Source organism: Nesoenas mayeri (genome assembly GCF_963082525.1).
Source record: "Nesoenas mayeri genome assembly, chromosome: 5".
In the NCBI taxonomy this organism is placed as follows: domain Eukaryota; kingdom Metazoa; phylum Chordata; class Aves; order Columbiformes; family Columbidae; genus Nesoenas; species Nesoenas mayeri.
The window spans coordinates 56420539-56438592 of NC_137548.1; the positions used below are offsets into that span (position 1 = coordinate 56420539).

At 34.6% G+C, this 18054-nt stretch overlaps 1 protein-coding gene across 1 annotated transcript in view; it reads right to left on the reverse strand.

Annotated features, from left to right (window-relative positions):
• Positions 1 to 1233: 1233 nt before the first annotated feature.
• PDE3B (phosphodiesterase 3B) overlaps positions 1234 to 18054 on the reverse strand; it is a 90911-nt gene continuing 74090 nt past the window's right edge. The window contains exons 6-16 of the mRNA XM_080346100.1: positions 16691 to 16892; positions 16073 to 16146; positions 15466 to 15569; positions 13769 to 13903; positions 11887 to 11998; positions 11014 to 11127; positions 8184 to 8383; positions 6130 to 6333; positions 5568 to 5729; positions 3750 to 3999; positions 1234 to 3410 (exon numbers count right to left, since the gene is read on the reverse strand). Coding sequence (XP_080202226.1) covers positions 3184 to 3410; positions 3750 to 3999; positions 5568 to 5729; positions 6130 to 6333; positions 8184 to 8383; positions 11014 to 11127; positions 11887 to 11998; positions 13769 to 13903; positions 15466 to 15569; positions 16073 to 16146; positions 16691 to 16892 — 1784 coding nt within the window. The 3' untranslated portion in view covers positions 1234 to 3183. The remainder of the gene's footprint in view (positions 3411 to 3749; positions 4000 to 5567; positions 5730 to 6129; positions 6334 to 8183; positions 8384 to 11013; positions 11128 to 11886; positions 11999 to 13768; positions 13904 to 15465; positions 15570 to 16072; positions 16147 to 16690; positions 16893 to 18054) is intronic.

Sequence of the window (18054 nt, forward strand, 5' to 3'; positions counted from 1 at the left end):
GAGAGTTGGGCGGGGAATAACCTAATGAAATTTAACAAGGGAAAGTGTAGAGTCCTGCATCTGGGCAGGAACAACCCCAGGTTCCAGTATAGGTTGGGAAATTACATATTAGAGAGCAGTGTAGGGGAAAGGGACCTGGGGGTCCTGGTGGACAACAGGATGACCATCTTAGACTTACCGTCTCACTTTGTCATGGAGTAAGAACTCAGGGGAGGAGCATCCAATTAGTTCCTTTTGACTAGTTTACCATCACTGTAACATCCAGAGGTCTCCAGAGTATTGGAGGGAACTGGCTCCTTACAGGAAGCTTTGTAGTCCAATTCTGTATGTACTGTATGCACAAAAGCAAGTAAACCAACACACATGGTAACAGAAGTAATGAGGAGATAGGAGACTCGATAGGAAAGGAGCTGGAGACTTTACCTGAGAATATTATCCATAAGAGGTATATCTAGTCTAGCAGCATAAACTTCAGTGTCACCTAATTTGGCCTAACTCTTGGGAAAAAAGTGGTGAGTGTTGCTTTAGAAAGTATTTGAAGTGTGTTCTTTTGTGTGCTTTTCTGTGCTCCTTAGCATCCTTTGGTAGCTGTGAATTGGAAGTGTGACCACAGATGTAAATTGGTTGTAATTTCTCAGTGGCTGGTTCCCAGAATAAGAGTGATATGCCTCATGTGGAGATACATTATTGTTGACAAGAGCTCAACCAACATTCAAATGATCCTACATCACCATTTTTGAAAGATTAAGACACCTCTAATTAAAGTTACATTCACTTCTGCAAACATGCCCTGAACCAACCTTTGGAGACATCTGTACATACTTTTATCCTTGCTCTCAGAGTAATGATGTCACATTTTATGTACAAATAAATAACAGAAATTTAAGGTGGATTTTGAATACATTCACAATTAAACATATTCTTGAAGCCAGTTATTGTAACTCAAAAATTTCTAATTGGAAATGCATATTAGCATTACAGTTCATTAAACACTGAGGTTTGTTACTTGTTTCTGAACTTAAAAATTGCTTCATTATTTCTAAAGAGTTTAAGGGAAACTTGAGATAAGAAAGTTGCTGGCAATGTTGTCACCAGATCCAAGTGCTGACTATGCTTTAGTAAAATATAAAATGTTATTTTTACCTTCTTATTCTTTCTTTATATTAGTTTTTAATATCTTTTTAAAAGGAAATGGTAAACTGTCACGTAAAAGAGCAGTAACTTCAGACAAGGTAATTTGCATATTTTTTCAAGTCAAAGCAAAAATGATACTAAACAGCATTAAAGTGATTTTTTTATGTACAAACACATAGGCTAAACACAAAATGCTGAGAATACAGCATACCAAAAAAAGCATAGTTTCTGTAGTCTTCAAATTACGTGTTAGGAAAATATACATACAAGAAATGTAAAATACAAGTGAATGATCAATAACTGCCAGCTTCAATAGTGCTACATTTTATTAATGACAGAAATATCTGGTTTTAACACTGCTCGTGTTACAAAAAATGCAGTGAGAGAAATAATGGCAGCAAATGGGGGTTTGGCACTGAATATATAAAATAGCAAAAGCTCTTCTCAGTGGTCTTCTAAATGGATCAACCAAAAGCTTATCAGTGGAAAACCAGAATTTCTTTCAGTTATTTAAACTGGCCAATCAACGAGCAAAATAAAATTTTGTTTGTGTAAAATAGTGCAATGCAGTTTACAAAAGGTTATCTTAGGAATGTTACCTTTTTTCAAGTCATCCGAAGTAAATGTAAACACAAATATGCTAAGATACATTTAGGAACTTGCACATGTGTGCATTTGTTTTTATTTAATTCAACTGCACAGCATATAAATGTTTAGTACTAAAAGGTACAGTTTTAAAACTAGCTTTATTTGTGGCTTACTTACATACCTGTAGCCTAATTTATGCTCTTTTTTTTTCTTTTTCCAATTAGATCTACAATGGCAGTGTTCCTAAAAATACATTTGTGTGGAATGTCTAAGTTTCTTATTTAAAAACTCAACAATCTAAATTGTAATATAATACAGTGATGTTTATCTTACTATTAGGCTTTACATGAAGTTTTCACACTCTGCATTCCATATGTATATTTCAGGCTGCACATCAAACTTGAAGGCAATATAAGCTATATCTGTGATGGGAGAAAAGATGTGGGGGCACATTAAATACACTAGCCATTTTGGAACAGTAGTTTCTATTTTCTTTAAAAAAAAAATCTTTCATTGTCCTAAAGTTTTCCATACAAAGAATAAATGAAATACGATCTTATTTCCTTAAAATTTAATACCAAAAATTGGTGCAAGATAAAAAAATCTGTAATGTTGTTGACTTGTTTTTAAACAAGAACCTGAGTAAGGGCAGGAAATATAGCGTTATGACTAAAAGAATAGAATTCCTTAATAATTTAAGTAGCTGAACAGGTTTTTAATGTTCTACCACAAGACAGCAAGGCAACAGATGATAATGGCCTTGTACTCAATGAATTCTCATGAACACCCACTGCAAACCTGAATATTTTCTGCAAAAATAAAACATCAGATTATGCACAATAATAAAAAGCATCAGAAATAGATGCACCTGGATTTTTTTCCTTTTTAAACCACAAATATCAGAATTCAGCATTCATGTCACAGTCTTTGAAGAGCTGATCTGAGATGACTACGTTAAGCACACTACTGCACTAAGTAGACACCCCAAACAGGCTTGCACTGCAACAGTAACACAGTTTTCCTATAGGCACAGACTTTTCCTTCTTCATGTTCAAAACCAACATGAAATAAACAACTCAACACAATAATAGGATTCATCCCATGTTTCCTTGTTAGCAAAAGTTCTTGCCACTTTGGTAATTGAAGTAACTGAATGTTTTCAAAAATTGCAGGTACCTCAAGGAAAATAAGAGTTCCGTATTCAGCAAGGCAGCATTTTATCAGGATATCATTATATCAGGCATAAAGAACTTTGCATCAGGGTATACAATACTCAATCTTAGAATAAAGTTTCATATTCTGTGTGGTGAAAGTGCATAGGAGTGGGATTCCACTAGAGTAGAAAGAATCCTCTCACAGTATTAAGGCCTTTAAATTTTATGTGAACTGTGTCAGGCTAAAGTCAGCACAGTGAGAAAAAAATAGGCTATCATCATCCTGGACACCACTGCTGACATTTTATTAGCATGTCTTGTCTCCTCCTAGTTGTCGCTCATCTTCTTCATCAGCTTCCTCAATAACCTGAATTTCATCTGCTTGAGGTAAAGACGAGATCTCAGTCAGCAGTTTGGCTCCTTCAGCTTTATTTTTTTCTTCCTCTTCAATTGCTTTCTTCCATATTTTGTGATTTTCACTGAGATGGTGTATTAGCTCGCAAAATATTCGTCTACCCTTTTTTCTTTGAGCTTCTGTAAAATTATAAGCATATTTGATTGTTCAGGATCCAAAGTAATTATATTTTATGCATACAAAACCAATGGCACATTGTAAGACAGATGTAAATTTCAGCAAAAACCATGGATGCTTATTCAGAATATGTAAATAATGACATGACAAAGGACAAAGAGTTTCTGTATCAAATTGCAAGTGTCCTGGTATTAACGAAGATTTTATTAAAAGACTAAAATTTATGAAGCAGCATAATCACAAAATCTACAATATTTGTACTACACAATTTCAGCCATCATGTCTATGTCTGAATCTATTAAATGACAACCTTATGCACCAACTGAAATAGAAAAACTTACTTAAAATGAGGTCATCTTCCATTTCTTCATCATCAGTCTCTAACTGTGCTCCATCATCGTCTTCAATACTTTCTGCATCCTCCTCCTCTTCATCAACCCATTGCCCTGGAAGCAACCCAGCTGCATTATAAGAATTACACAGGGGGCCAACTATGTGAGTGATGAAAGATTCTTGCAGTTTTGCAAGCTGTGGAGAAGAACGATCCATGAAAGGGCTTATAGGTAATCCAAGACTTGCTTCCTCATCACCCTGAAAACAGAATGAAAAAGATTACCAGGACTTCTTGTAAAATTAACTTTAAATTTTTATCCTAAAGATTACTTTTTAGGAACCAAGTAAATATCACAAGGATTGTATCTTTTTACCAGAGGCAATAATAGTCTAGACTAAGGGAAAGAAAATGTAATCAGGCCAATTTTAAATAAAGACACATTACGGCTCAGCCTTGCATAGCCCATAATCCTCCCTTCAGCTTTGCTGCAAGATATCCTTGTGCATGGGTGGAGACCTAGTTCTACTGGAGCTCCTGTTCCTCTGCTATTACAGGAGAGCTCCAGCAGAGGCAGACGTTTGACTTCAATTGATGAGCTGATGAACAGAGAAAATGGGAAAGTAATCAGGTAGAGTAATGCATTTTGGTAAATGGCTTCCCCCAAAAGTTGTAGAATGAAACGAACTATAACATCTGGAATAAAGTGTTTTTTGTTTTTTGGTTTTTTCCTGTTTTATAAACTGGAGAAAAAATTAAGCAGCTACTCCTAAACAACTTCAAGTTATAATCACTTATCTCAACACTTTTGTGGACCTGATTTGTTTTATGAAAAAGGTTTTCCTAAAGGAGCAACTTAGAATACTTAGAATTACAGTAAGTGTAAACACTTCAGATTATTATTTCTATTGCTTAAATCATCCATGTGATTTTGCTGTTTACTTCTATCTCTCTAGTTTAAAAAAAATATTTTTCAGTCCTTGGTTGTTGTCTCATAAACAGTTAACTACTCAGAAAGCTGATTAAGAAAAATAACAGAGTAGAAAGGTAGAATGTATTTGGGGGGGCTTACAGAATTCATAAATGTAAAAATAAGCAACAAATTCTCAGACTTTTTTCCAGTTAATCTTGATAGGATTATTTATCAAAGTTCCAGCATAAAAATAATATTTAAATTTTAATACTGTTAGCTACTAATGTGTATTTTTAATATTTAATTTTTAAAGTTTTAATATCTTTTCTGTCTTTGCACTGTTAGCTCAATATATATTTCCAGTCTTGAGGATTCTCTCCATATTCTTTGACCTGGAAACATTCCAGTGAACTTAATTTCCCAAAGTGGAGGAAGTTATTCTGGTTTATCAGCATCATCCTAAGACAAACAAACAAACCAACCAACAAAAACTAACGAACAAAAGACCTACAACCCCCCCAAAAACCCAAACCAACTGATCAACCCACTACCCCCCAAAAAAATAACCCAAACAAACAACAACCAAACCAAAAACCACCAACAAAAACAACTACAACCAAACCAACCAACCAAACCAACCCCATACCCAACCAAAACAGTAATACCTGAAAAATGGACAACACTGTGAGGGAGCTTGTTTTCAAGATTTTAACACAATTGATGGGAAGTAAAAGATTATGTTAGTAAGCTACCTATAAAAATAAATTCTCAGTGTTCAGAAAGAGAAGATGGAAATACCTTACCTGAGGATTTAACACAAGGAATAATGTTTTATCTAGTTATACATTTCATAAGGCAAAGAACTGATCATCTGCCTGTCCTTAAAAAAGCGCAAATTACACTTTTCAGACTCACCTGTTCATAAAATTCATTAACAATGCCTTCTGTCCATTTCAGATGCAGCTCTCTAACTTTTGCTGGGCCATTAATATCTGCCAGTTTGATGCATATTTGACAGGCCAGGAGGCGATCATTTTCATTGCTCCATTCTATACCATGACTGTTGATATCATTCACCTGGATTGAGCACATACATTTTTAAAAATTAAGTTAAAACTATTAATCAATGTTATTTTTATTAGACTTTTCACAATAGAAACCTGCATTAACTTTTCTATATAATTTTTTGTCTTATATAGTAAAAAAAATAAATTCATTTAGTATGCTTCATAAGACAGAAATGTGAGATATGATCGAGGTCTCCCTATGTAACATCTGCAAGGCTTATTAGGCAATCTACAAAACAATCTACAATTGGTTTGTACAAAGGAAATACTCTATTTGCATTTTATAGTAACTTAAAATCAAATAATACAGAACTTTAAATGCAAGTTATTAATACTAACAACTACTAAGTAGCAATACTAACATCAGTATATCACAACCTGCTCAGCATAGACACTAAAATGTAACAAACCTTGGCATTAAATTCTGCAAGGAAATCAAAATGCTTCTTGAGATCTGTGGCAAGGATTGCTTCAATCACTAAGAAACGAAAACGCTTGAATTCTACGTGATCAAGATTTGATAAAAAGTTGTATTCTGGTCGTGATAAGAAAAGATTCCAGGCAGAAGCAGCATGGTGATTTTCTAAGACTGATCTGTCATTGTAGAGAACAGCCTACAAAAAAACCACAAACCCAAACAAAACAGAATCATAAATGACAGAGTAAACACTTAAATTTACAATTTAATACTCAAATTTAAGGGATAGTCAGAAAGAAGTCTTAATTTAAAATTACAACAAAACAACTACATGTTTTGCCTTCTAGTTTGATAGTTAAAGTGAAATAAAAATGGCAGATGAGAAAAGCCCAAACAATTAGAAAAGTTTTTTCTTTCCTTAAAAGTCCTTAATGATGTCTTAGTTACTTCTACATTCACACTGTGGACACATATACACAAACGACTTAAAATGTAGACTTTACACTCTTGGCAGTGTGTGTGGAGCACACACACTGACATAACCAGCCAAACAAAAACATCAGACCAAAACAAAAACCACATACAGAAAGAAAACAAAGTACAAACAATAAAACACCACACAACATAAAAATCCAACCCAAAACCAGATCTAAGTATATGCTTTTAATTCCCCTATTGTTTAAAAAACAAAACAAAACAAAACGGAAAAAATCTCCAAAGCATATAAGAACTGTGGTTAATGCAAAATAGTGTGGAGTATCACTGGCTTTTAATGTGCTACATTTAATGCTGATGAGTACATTTTGACAGCAAATGAGTTAATTAAAATATTAAAACAGTAGTAGATTTTACTCACAACTCCCGTGTTTATACAAAACATCCTAGAAAATAATTAATTGAATATAGATTAAATAGGACCTGAAAACAATTATTTGGAAAACTGCAAAAATAATATTTATGTTTTGAGGAAGAAATTATTAACAAAATGAATGTGTTTATTTTTGAAAACTCGAGATAAGTGTCTGTGTTGCTTGGTTTTATTCTTCTCTGTATCCTGTTTTCAGCAGAAATATAATACATAACTGCCTACATCCTGAAACTTTTCTACAATAAGGAATTGTTGAAAACTGACTGGAAAGTTCACTTCTAAACTCTCCATCTCTTGACAAGTTGTACTGGTTTCTGATTAACTATTATTATTGTTGTTGCTGATGTTGTTATTATTACTACTATTTGAGTTTCTTACGTCTAATTTATCAGGAGAGATCCAAATAGCCATCATAAATATGCTTGCCCCAATAATATCCCACTCTTTAAAGAAAAATATTTTGCCATGCAGTGTAGACATCTTTTCGCCAGTGTTCTTCCTTCCAGTTCTTCCCTACCTCAACTTTTTATTTTTTTCCTGTCTGCTCTTTTATTCAGCTTTAGCCACCCCTTTACCTCTTTTGTCTTAGCCTTTTAAACCCTATAGAGCACAGCATCTCCTTTCTTTCTACTCTCTGTTCTAATAACAACGTTGAATATGGGAGACAAAAGCAAGGATGCCTTGCTGATTTTTTCTTATTTTACTCACTCTCCCTTAAAGGTAATAGCTATTTACCATGAAGGACCAGTTTGAAATACAGAGATTAGGCGATGCAGTTCATTAGACCATTAGAGGAATGTCTTTTTACAGTAATTGCTGACACCACTATGATTTCAGAGGATTCCCAAAATGTAAGATATTACCTGTTTAAACTCCTGGGGCCAGCTCTCTATGAAATAATCTTTTACTCCAACCTGCATTGATTTTTGTCTTTATTTTCAATTTTGTAGACTGAAAATTATTTTTACACACATATATACAACCAATACACAGAAAACACACTGGAATTTATCAGGAGTGAAAAAGTATTACACAAGTTAAGCACAAATTGATCTCCCCATTTCTTAAATTGGGCAAATGATCCTAAACAGGCTACAGGAGGGATATGGAAGAGAAGAATATTAATTACTCTGATTTCAGATACAGACAAATAATTCTGTGGTTAAAGACTTTCTTACCTGAGGTGCATTTGTAGCAACTAGAAAAGCATTTGTACGACCAGGATGATCATAATCGTGCATGGCAGCTGCTACGTATAAAGCCATCAATTCCAAAGCAGGAATGTTTGATGCTAGACAACCATAGCTGTCATCAGCGATAGAGCAACTTTTTGAAGAAATATAGCTGACTTGAACAGGGGCAATACCAGTGGCTTCATCTAAGAAAATTGGAAATACAAAAATAAAATATTTTAGAACATGATCTCATTCTTGTTTTTAATACATTTTAAATGACTCAGCCAGATACATTTGCAAGCACAACCTTAATAGAGTTATTCTTGTAATTGTGAAGCTGAATAATTGGCAAGGAAACACACTTTAAGAAAAAAAAGTAATAGTATTGTTTATGGATAAACCAGCAATTCTGAAGAAAAGTTGAAATGCCAGTAAGTCATAAATTTGTCATGGCCACATGGGTTGTCCAAAATGGTAGATGCAGTTTTACAAATACATAAAAAGCTTTAGCTGTTTCATGACATTACAGAAGGAAGGCAAAACGGTACAGGACACTGTGGAGCCTGTAAGAAGTTACCAAAACTGGAAAGCCAAACGTTCCTGTTTGAAAAGCAATTCTTCTCCTATTACTACATACAGATATACCTCAGGATCCGATTTCCCACTACAATACCGAGGGATAGCTACCATTCATACAAATAAAGGAGATTTTTGGAAGAGCAGTGAACAGCCACAACTGGGAAAAAGAAATATATATTTTCACCACAGTCAGAGCTCACTCTTGCAACACAATTTTAGAAGAAGAAATGCACATTGCCAGAAGTGTAAAAGATACATGGGGCACATATCTACACTTGCTGCCCTCATTGGAAGAGGACATGATGGAAGAAAAGATTTGCCTTGGACCTTGAAACTGTCTGGTGCATTAGAAGACATGAACCAGAGGGAGTCACTCTGCAGCTCCTGTTCATCGTGCTGCAGAAGGCTGGTTCAGAGGAATGTTTCAGCGAGCACAGAGGGCAATCTAGTGGAACAAGGGACACGAGCCATCTAGTCTGTCTCTAGATAGCAGCAGAGTTGTCATTTAGATTAGAAAGCAATCATAACAATCTAAGATTTTAATCACTAAAATGCAATTGTAGGAATTTGTTCCATGGGAGGGAATGAAGAGAAGGAAAAAAAAACCTAGCAAAAAATGTGTATCTCAGAGTCCAATGCACAAATCTTGGAAAATTCACATGGATACCAATGGTTACACTTCACCACTAGGGTGCCTGTCTCTTCTTTGCCTTCCGCTTACTGTCATGCTGCTGAAGAACAATTGTTGTTATGCAGACCTGGAATTTCATTCCCCTCTTAAAATGATAGCACTAAAAGAGCATTCTACAGTTTCTCTCCCAACCTCAGTAAGACCAAGAAAGGATCAATCAGCATCTCCTATAGTATTTTTATAATTTGCCCATTTCTTGAACTTGCAGACCTATAGGAAAATCTTGTGGGATAGGGGAACTACTGCAAAAAGAACTAAACCCATTAAATTAGAAACATTTGCATGATAAGGCCATTCACAGTTTTATATGCCTCTTCTCCCTGGACAAAGTCACTAGGCAAAAGAAAAACAACAACAACAAAACAAAAGAAAAGAAAAAATAACACAAACAAAAAACCCAGTAATATTATTTATTTTGATGCTGCATAATAAAAGGCATCTCTTTTCCTTAATAGAAAAAGTGAAGACTAAAAATCCTAGTAACATTTATACTGAAAGAGTTCCAAAGCAATACGACTATAATTTCTTATTTTCAATTTATCTTTTTTTTGTAAAGGGAAACAAAAGAATTTTCTATAATTTTTCTTTCATCCAGTCAAGTCTCCAATCCCAACCCTTTTAACACTTAGAAGAAAGAAAATGCAATAGGGTACAATCAGTGCACATCAACAAACTTGGAAAAAAGAGAGAGGTGACAGTAGAGGGGCTAATTACTAAGGAAGAAATAATATATACTGTCTGTACAGTTCACAAAATACTACTTAAAATTACAGCCCTTTAAAAGTCACATGACTTGCATCTTGTCCTTTTTTAATGTACATATAAAACAGGGATCTTAGACAGTGATGGATTTCCCCATTTATTTTTGTTCAACAAATACAATTTGGTATAAAAGTGTATACTTAGAATCATTATACTTTACTTATAGTATATATTTAAGTAAGAACTACAAATCTAAATTTAAAAGCTAATTCCATGAAGTCACACACAACAGAAAAGCAAGCTTCATTAGAACTAATGCCATACAACATTGGAATTTGAAGACCTTGTCTTTTACACAGTTACTAGTCATGGCAATGCCTGAATGTCTGCATGTGATATCTAACACAGAATTATGAAGTACTCATTTTTACACTAAAACCATTAAGGAGAACTTCAATTAAGTTAAATGCTTTGACGTTGGTAATTTTTCTTTGGTCTATTTAATTTCACAATCAAGTTAAGAAATATTAGTCTAATGTATTTCAAATGTTAAAAATACGCTGACTGTAGCAGTATACAGAGGTTTCATTCAGCACAGAAAATTTATTAAGTGAACCTGTATTCGGGCTAATAAACTAACCACTACTCATCTACTAATTTTTCTAAAAATCTACTGCATGATATTTCTGAATGGTGTGTACTAAAATGGTAATATTTCTACTGCCTTGTATTAAAATACAAAGAAAAAAGTGGTAAAAATCATTACATATTTCCTTCCAGAGTAGTTTGTTTCACCTATTGTAGTTTCGTTAAAACATTCTTAGAGCAAAGGAAAAAAAAATAGCCTATGTAAATACATACCCATATCACTTTCCATTATATGCTCATTATGAATTTGCTGAAACCCAGGAATCGGCCGTGTTGTCAGATACCATACTGCATGAAGAACATCTGTGGCATGTATACGATTGTGATCTGAAAATTATAAAAATATAATTAAAAATACTATCTGAAATATAATCAAAAGGAACAAAAAGGGAAAAAAAAGGTGTGTACTGAATTTACTATAAAGGAGATTTTGACTAAATATAAAGGAAAATTGAATTTAAATTGTTAGTGAAGGATGTATCACTGAAAGTTTTTTAAAAACACGTTAGATAAACTTCAAATATCCTCTACGCATACTTCATTCTATCTGAGAGCCAGGAATGGATTAAGTAGCCTTTTAAAATCAGTGCTGGTGAGGCACTAGCATTGCTTCCCATCTGATACCTACAAGCATCTGGGTTGGTGCAACCACCTGTGACATGGGGAGCGGGTGGGTGTATGTCTGGGGAAAGGAGGTGAGGTGGTTTCTGTTTTGTTTTTCCAATAAATTTGGCTGCCCTAAACAGCGTGATGAATAATTAACAATTCTATATTTTCTAATTATTCTACTATGGGTCTAAAAAAATATCTGTTAAATGAACACATATTCTCCCATCGACTTCAGTACACTTGATTCAAATACTCATTCAAATTCTTTAAGATTATATGCAGCCTACACATTAACAAATTCAGTTTTGGAGTCCACCAATTTTTTGCTGCAATTCATAAATCAGCTCTAAATTCTGACAAATGTATTCATTAAAAATATACTAAGTTCAGACATTGTCTACCTCTGTATTGAATATTAATACACACACTAAAGAAGACACAGTAATAGAAAAACATATGTAATTAGATAGTACTTACAGGGAATATCTCGGTAGCCATTTTCTAACGCACAGAAGTAATTCATGAATTCTTGCGTTGGGATTTTGAAGATTTCGAACAAACCAGTGTCTTGAAACAAGGTATAAGTTACCTAAATACATAATAAAATTAATTTTAGTCTGAAAAATAAACTTAAGCATATTCTGGCTTTTCAATTCAAAAATTTTCCTGTTTTAAAAATTTTGCTTGCTGATAGAGATGGAAATTACTGGAATTCAATTGAAGATTATCTGAAAGCTATCGTCATAGAGATGTGGTTCATGATTTTTTTTAAACACAAAAATGTGGATTTTTTTCATCCTTTCAAACACAGAATAATAAAAGCTTTAATTTCTTTACCGATAAATTTTATGGTTTACAAGTAGAACTTAGCAACTACAAAGACCTAACCTCCCCAAGACTGCAAATGTTAAGAAAGCTTCCCAAAAGAAGTCACTGCTACTTGTTTTTGTCACTTCTTTCCCAGATACTTGAGAGAAAGAGTAAGTTCTGAAGTGTGAGAGGTGCTCAAAGGAACACAAGAGCAAAATGAGGGGACAACTCTCCTTCCACCTGTCTCAACCAATACCCTTACACATACCCAATCTGAGAACCTTACAAATGATGATAGTAAAATACAGTTTTTAACTGAGCTTTTAAGTAAGATACGTATCAGAAAGGTTAGAGCACAACAGACAAAAGGACTGGGGTGTGAGAAGGACAAGTAGTACATGTGAAAACAATATCAGGAAGAACTGACACAGAAATTTTGCTACAGTTTAGAAGAAACCTGCACACTTAAGTACTTATATGTTTGAACTATCCACTAAATTACACACAAATGAAATGCAAGATAATGTGAATTGCAGAGTACAGGTATACTACAGTAAAAACCCCACTCGAGAGGACTGTAGCATTCTAGTCTAGATTAACAGGTGGCACTAAGGTGACAAAAGACCTGAAAACATTTGATCAAACAAGACTAAATGAAGATTTAAAACAATACCCAGAATATTGCGTATTATGAAAGGAAAGACAGCATCTAATAACGAAAATGAAATTATTGCCATTGTTTTTTCCTGTTTTCAGTACAGGTGCAGGACTGTGGTTCCAGCTGCACCAAGTGCTTCTAACCTGTTTCCTTCCCTCCAGCTGCTTGTTCCTAACACTACCCTTGAGCAAGAGCAACACACATTGTACTCCATGGTAGGAAATCAAAATGCTGGCTCATACTATAGCTCCATGACTTCTAAATTCAATATAAAGAATGAGACAGAAGCTTTGAGTTGACACTGATGAATGGGAGAGGCTGGGGAAGAGCAAACAGGATGATACTTTTGCAGCTGCCGTTACTGGCTTCAGCACAACATGAAACTGCATGAAAGAGCTTAGTAATAAGTCAGAAAGAGATAAAAGGGATACTACATGCAGAAAGCAGCATGGAAAAAAAATCCCATTGTTTGTAGGATCAAGAGGCAAAAGACTGCCTAAAAGATCACTTCTCTTCCCCCACAGGTGTAGCTCGGGCAGAAATATTTTACTGAAATAAAGAAAAAAGAAATGGTTGACAAACAAGGTAGTAATTCTGAAAGCAGGAGACAATTTTTCATTGGAAATGGCACATTACTACAAAATCTAGTAAGTGTGAATCTACCCTATTTTTATAATGAGAACAAAACTGAGAAAATTTGGAGCAAGTTGTCTATTGATAAACCACTTTTTTATGGTTTACAATGAGATGGAATACATGAGAAATTATATTTCTACTTTTCAAGTTATCATTCATATACTTGTTGACTGCAAAACTTCTTCACTGTTTAAATAAAATATACAAGCATGACAGCTTTATATACCCACCCTCCTATAATAAAAGATCACAAACCTGGCTAAGGATCCTTCCAGACTGGTCTCCCATTTCTTGTACAAGGTCAAAAATTTGGAAATTCCAATTGTTCATCTTCTCCATTAGTGAATCATGGTCTAAAAACACTGTTTCTAATGTAGGACTCTGCTCCACCTGCGTAACAGTAAGATACTTCATAATCTCTAAAATAACAATAAAAACTAATTTGTCACTTGTATTGGCAAAAAAAGCCATGAAAATGATACATCATTATTTAACTTACTGAATAGTGCTGTAACTATGGCTGTATGAAAATCATAAATCAGTAGTACAAATAGCACAGTTAATGGCTTGACTTTTCATTTTTTGGGGCAGCAGATTCTAGGGCTTTCTGAAACGCTGCTAAATTTTAATTCTTATTTCTTTTTAATCAAGATGAGTTAATAAAACAATGCACAAATATATGCAGGCTAACAAAAGGTTTACCAAGCTTTGGCAGTTCATTAATTGAACAAGCATTAAAAAGATGTATAACCCAAATTTTAGTTAAGTTTATACCATTTGTCTCCCTGAACTTCTAATATACTACTATAAAAAAAAAATTATTGAAATATAACAAAGGCAAGTGTAGAGTCTTGCATCTGGGCAGGAACAACCCCAGGTTCCAGTATAAGTTGGGGAATGACCTATTAGAGAACAGCACAGGGGAAAGGGACCTGGGGGTCCTGGTGGACAGCAGCATGACCATGAGCCAGCACTGTGCCCTTGTGGCCAGGAAGGCCAATGGCATCCTCAGTTGTATTACAAGGGGGGTGATTAGTCGAGAGAGGTTCTCTTGCCCCTCTACTCTGCCCTGGTGAGACCACACCTGGAATATTGTGTCCAGTTCTGGGCCCCTCAGTTCCAGAAGGACAGGGAACTGCTGGAGAGGGTCCAGCGCAGGGCCACGAAGATGATTAAGGGAGTGGAGCATCTCCCTTATGAGGAAAGGCTGAGGGAGCTGGGGCTCTTTAGCTTGGAGAAGAGAAGACTGAGGGGTGACCTCATTAATGTTTACAGATATATAAAGGGTGAGTGTCACAAGGGTGGAGCCAGGCTCTTCTCGGTGACAACCAATGATAGGACAAGGGGTAATGGGTTCAAACTGGAACACAAAAGGTTCCACTTAAATTTGAGAAGAAACTTCTTCTCAGTGAGGGTGACAGAACGTTGGAACAGGCTGCCCAGGGAGGTTGTGGAGTCCTCTACTCTGGAGACATTCAAAACCCGCCTGGACACATTCCTGTGTAACCTCATCTAGGTGTTCTTGCTCAAGCAGGGGGATTGGACTGGACGATCTTTCGAGGTCCCTTCCAATCCCCAACATTCTGTGATACTGCACAGTATGAACATTCATTTATAAGTCTCACGGAAACTGTCACATCTTTCATAGACTTCCAAGAGAAAATAATAGTCCGTTGGTGTTTGAAGATACTATCCAGAGTACATCTACACAAATCAATTTTGATTAAAAAAAAATAAAAAATAAAAAAAAATCACCATTTGTCATTTTCTAGTGAAATTTATGCAAGCTGGAAATACATAATTGTTAAATGAAAATTTGAATTCCAATGATGCAACACTTCCCTTCAGAAATTACAACTCTTAGCAAAGACCTCTTTATAGCATGGTAGAAATCATAAAGAAATACTGTATTGATAAAAGTTATTGCAAGATTTTTCCAATTACATGCTTACAAGCAGATTATTTTGTGTTTGATCGATTGGTTCCTTCCTTTCATCTTTTTTCTTCTCTGTGTGGTGGAAAGATTCTTTTGAAATACTAGCACTTCCAATTTCACCTTAAAGAAAATACATAAGTACTATATCAATAATTTATTTGTAAATTCCTACTGTCTAAACATTTTTGAACTGATCATACAGATTCTTCACAGAAATGTAAGTAATACCTGTTTCTACAAAACATTGTAAAGGACAAAATTTATTAGACAAAACCTATTTGAAGAGTGACAAAAACTAGAAGCATAACTTTTTAGTTGCAAAAATTGGTTCAGTGATTAGTTTAGTTGAGATGGCAGAGAACATGTTTGTTACATGGAGCACAGACTTATAAAGCTATAAGTGGAAGCCTATTATAAAATCCTTACTCGGCAGAAGGCAATATTTTAGATTATCTTGATTATCCTAAGTCACAAACTAAAATAAAACATATGTATATGAGTTACTTAAATTATAGGAAAAATATCATGTAGAAATATAAAAAATTTAATTTAATTGACTTAAAAACAAGCAAAACCCCCACAAACAAACAAGTTGATATCAAGTATTTGTTTTGAAATCCTACCTGATTTTCTGTCTTTATCTTCTGCAATTTCTGGTTCTGGTGCTGGAATAGGCTTGAGTATCTGACGTCCACAGCTTACAGAATACATGAAAAATATTTACAACATTCAGTAATTTTCTTCTTTTGTTACTGCTGTGTTGTACTGAAAAAATCTGCAAATTACTTTTCTTAAAAAGGCATTTGAGGGTTCCTCCACCAAGTGACCTTTGTATTTTCTCCTAAATTTGGCATATACAGATTTAATCTGTACTCAGAAACTAATCAACCACCACCTCCCTGGACTCACCTCCACAAATTAATAAAGTAGAGCTAATTATTTAGAAAGCAGAGATACAGAATTAAATTCCCAGGTAGGAAGACCCTCTTTTCTAAAAATTTGTAAAATATTGTTACTCTACAATAATTGCTGCTTTCAAGGATGAGCCATTTCAATGCAATGGCATACATACAACTTCCGTTAGTCTTCCCCTAGATAATACAGTTACAGATTATTATGCGAAGATACGCATTTGTTTTCAATACTAGCAGATGTATAGGTCTTGTTCTATTTTTAAATTTTAATTGTATTCTTTTCAATACATATGAAGCTACTAAAAAATGTAACAGAGTTTACAGTACCTGCTACACACATAACCTACAGATGTTTTAACTTGCTGCTGCAAATCTGGATAATTAAATGCGGATCCTGGTGGCTTAATGCTTGGTTTTGTAAGAAAATCAGCAGTATCAGGAAATTCTACAGGTGACCAGCTGCTGAAAGCCCCACTGGAGACAGATCCATGACTGGGTGAACCCACAGGACTCAGGCCAGGAGAAGCACCTTCCAAAACAAACATTACACAGGGTTCAGATTATAATAAAAATATTAATGTTTAGAAGGACTGAAATTAAAGGACAAGAACCTTTCTAAATTGTAAAGAATATGCAAGTTTTCAAAACACGGTGTGTAGTTCACACTACTAAACACATATGAAATAGCTAGATCTATTCCAAGGTTTGAGATCTACAACTATGAAGCACCGGCTAGGCTACACATCTGAATGGGCAAACTACGTAAGATGTTATTACATCTGGCTTTCAAAGGTTCGATCTTGATCTTAGCTTTGGCAAAACTTAATCAGTAGCTGAAACTTTCAATTTTCCTTTCTGATTCAGGATTGCTTTTTTATATTTTCAAGAAAAAAAAAATAATCAAAACCAATTCAGTATTGATAACTAACATAGACAAAAATCTTTTACCTCATTGTCTTGCAATAAGGAAAAAATATCCTTAAGAAATTTTTGAAAACAAAGTAAAAACCAAAAATGTTGTAATCATAATTCTGGAGCAAGAGATTAAAGTGTGTGGATACTGGCCCTTTTTTGACAATGAGGTACCTTGTTTTTATTGCCATGACAGTCTATCCAAATCAGCCTAATAAGCCACTGGGGAAAAAAAAAAATACAGTTTGCTTTTGGGTAATCAGAAATAAAAAACAAATAAAGAACAACAAACAGCTCCATCTTCTTTAGGTCCATGAAATTCCCCATTCCTGTTCAAACAGTAAGCTAGGGTTTACTTTGGGCTTCTGTCTGTGAAATCTAGGAAAGCAAGCTGGTAAATTTGTACTTTGGCTGCACTATGCACATAATATGAATTGTACAGCACAATTTTGCATTAAGCCAAAACATCATTTCTTTCCCTTGTGAAAATACACAAAAGTTAGGTTATCCACAAGTGCCCAAGGTAAGTTGTAGCTGTTGCAAACATACTTTAAACAAAAAGAATAAAGTGCCCATGAGCAAAATCATGAGGTATTCTGTGTAATTTTCAAAGCTTCACCCATTATTCTGCTGTAAACTATGATGTAAAAACTACATCCTAAGTTTTAGGACTGTACAGTCCTTGATAACAAACTACTAAGAGAATATAGAGTATTGTCCTTATATAAAGTACGCAGAGATTATACGTGCCCAGCAGTGTCACAGGCTACACATGCTAA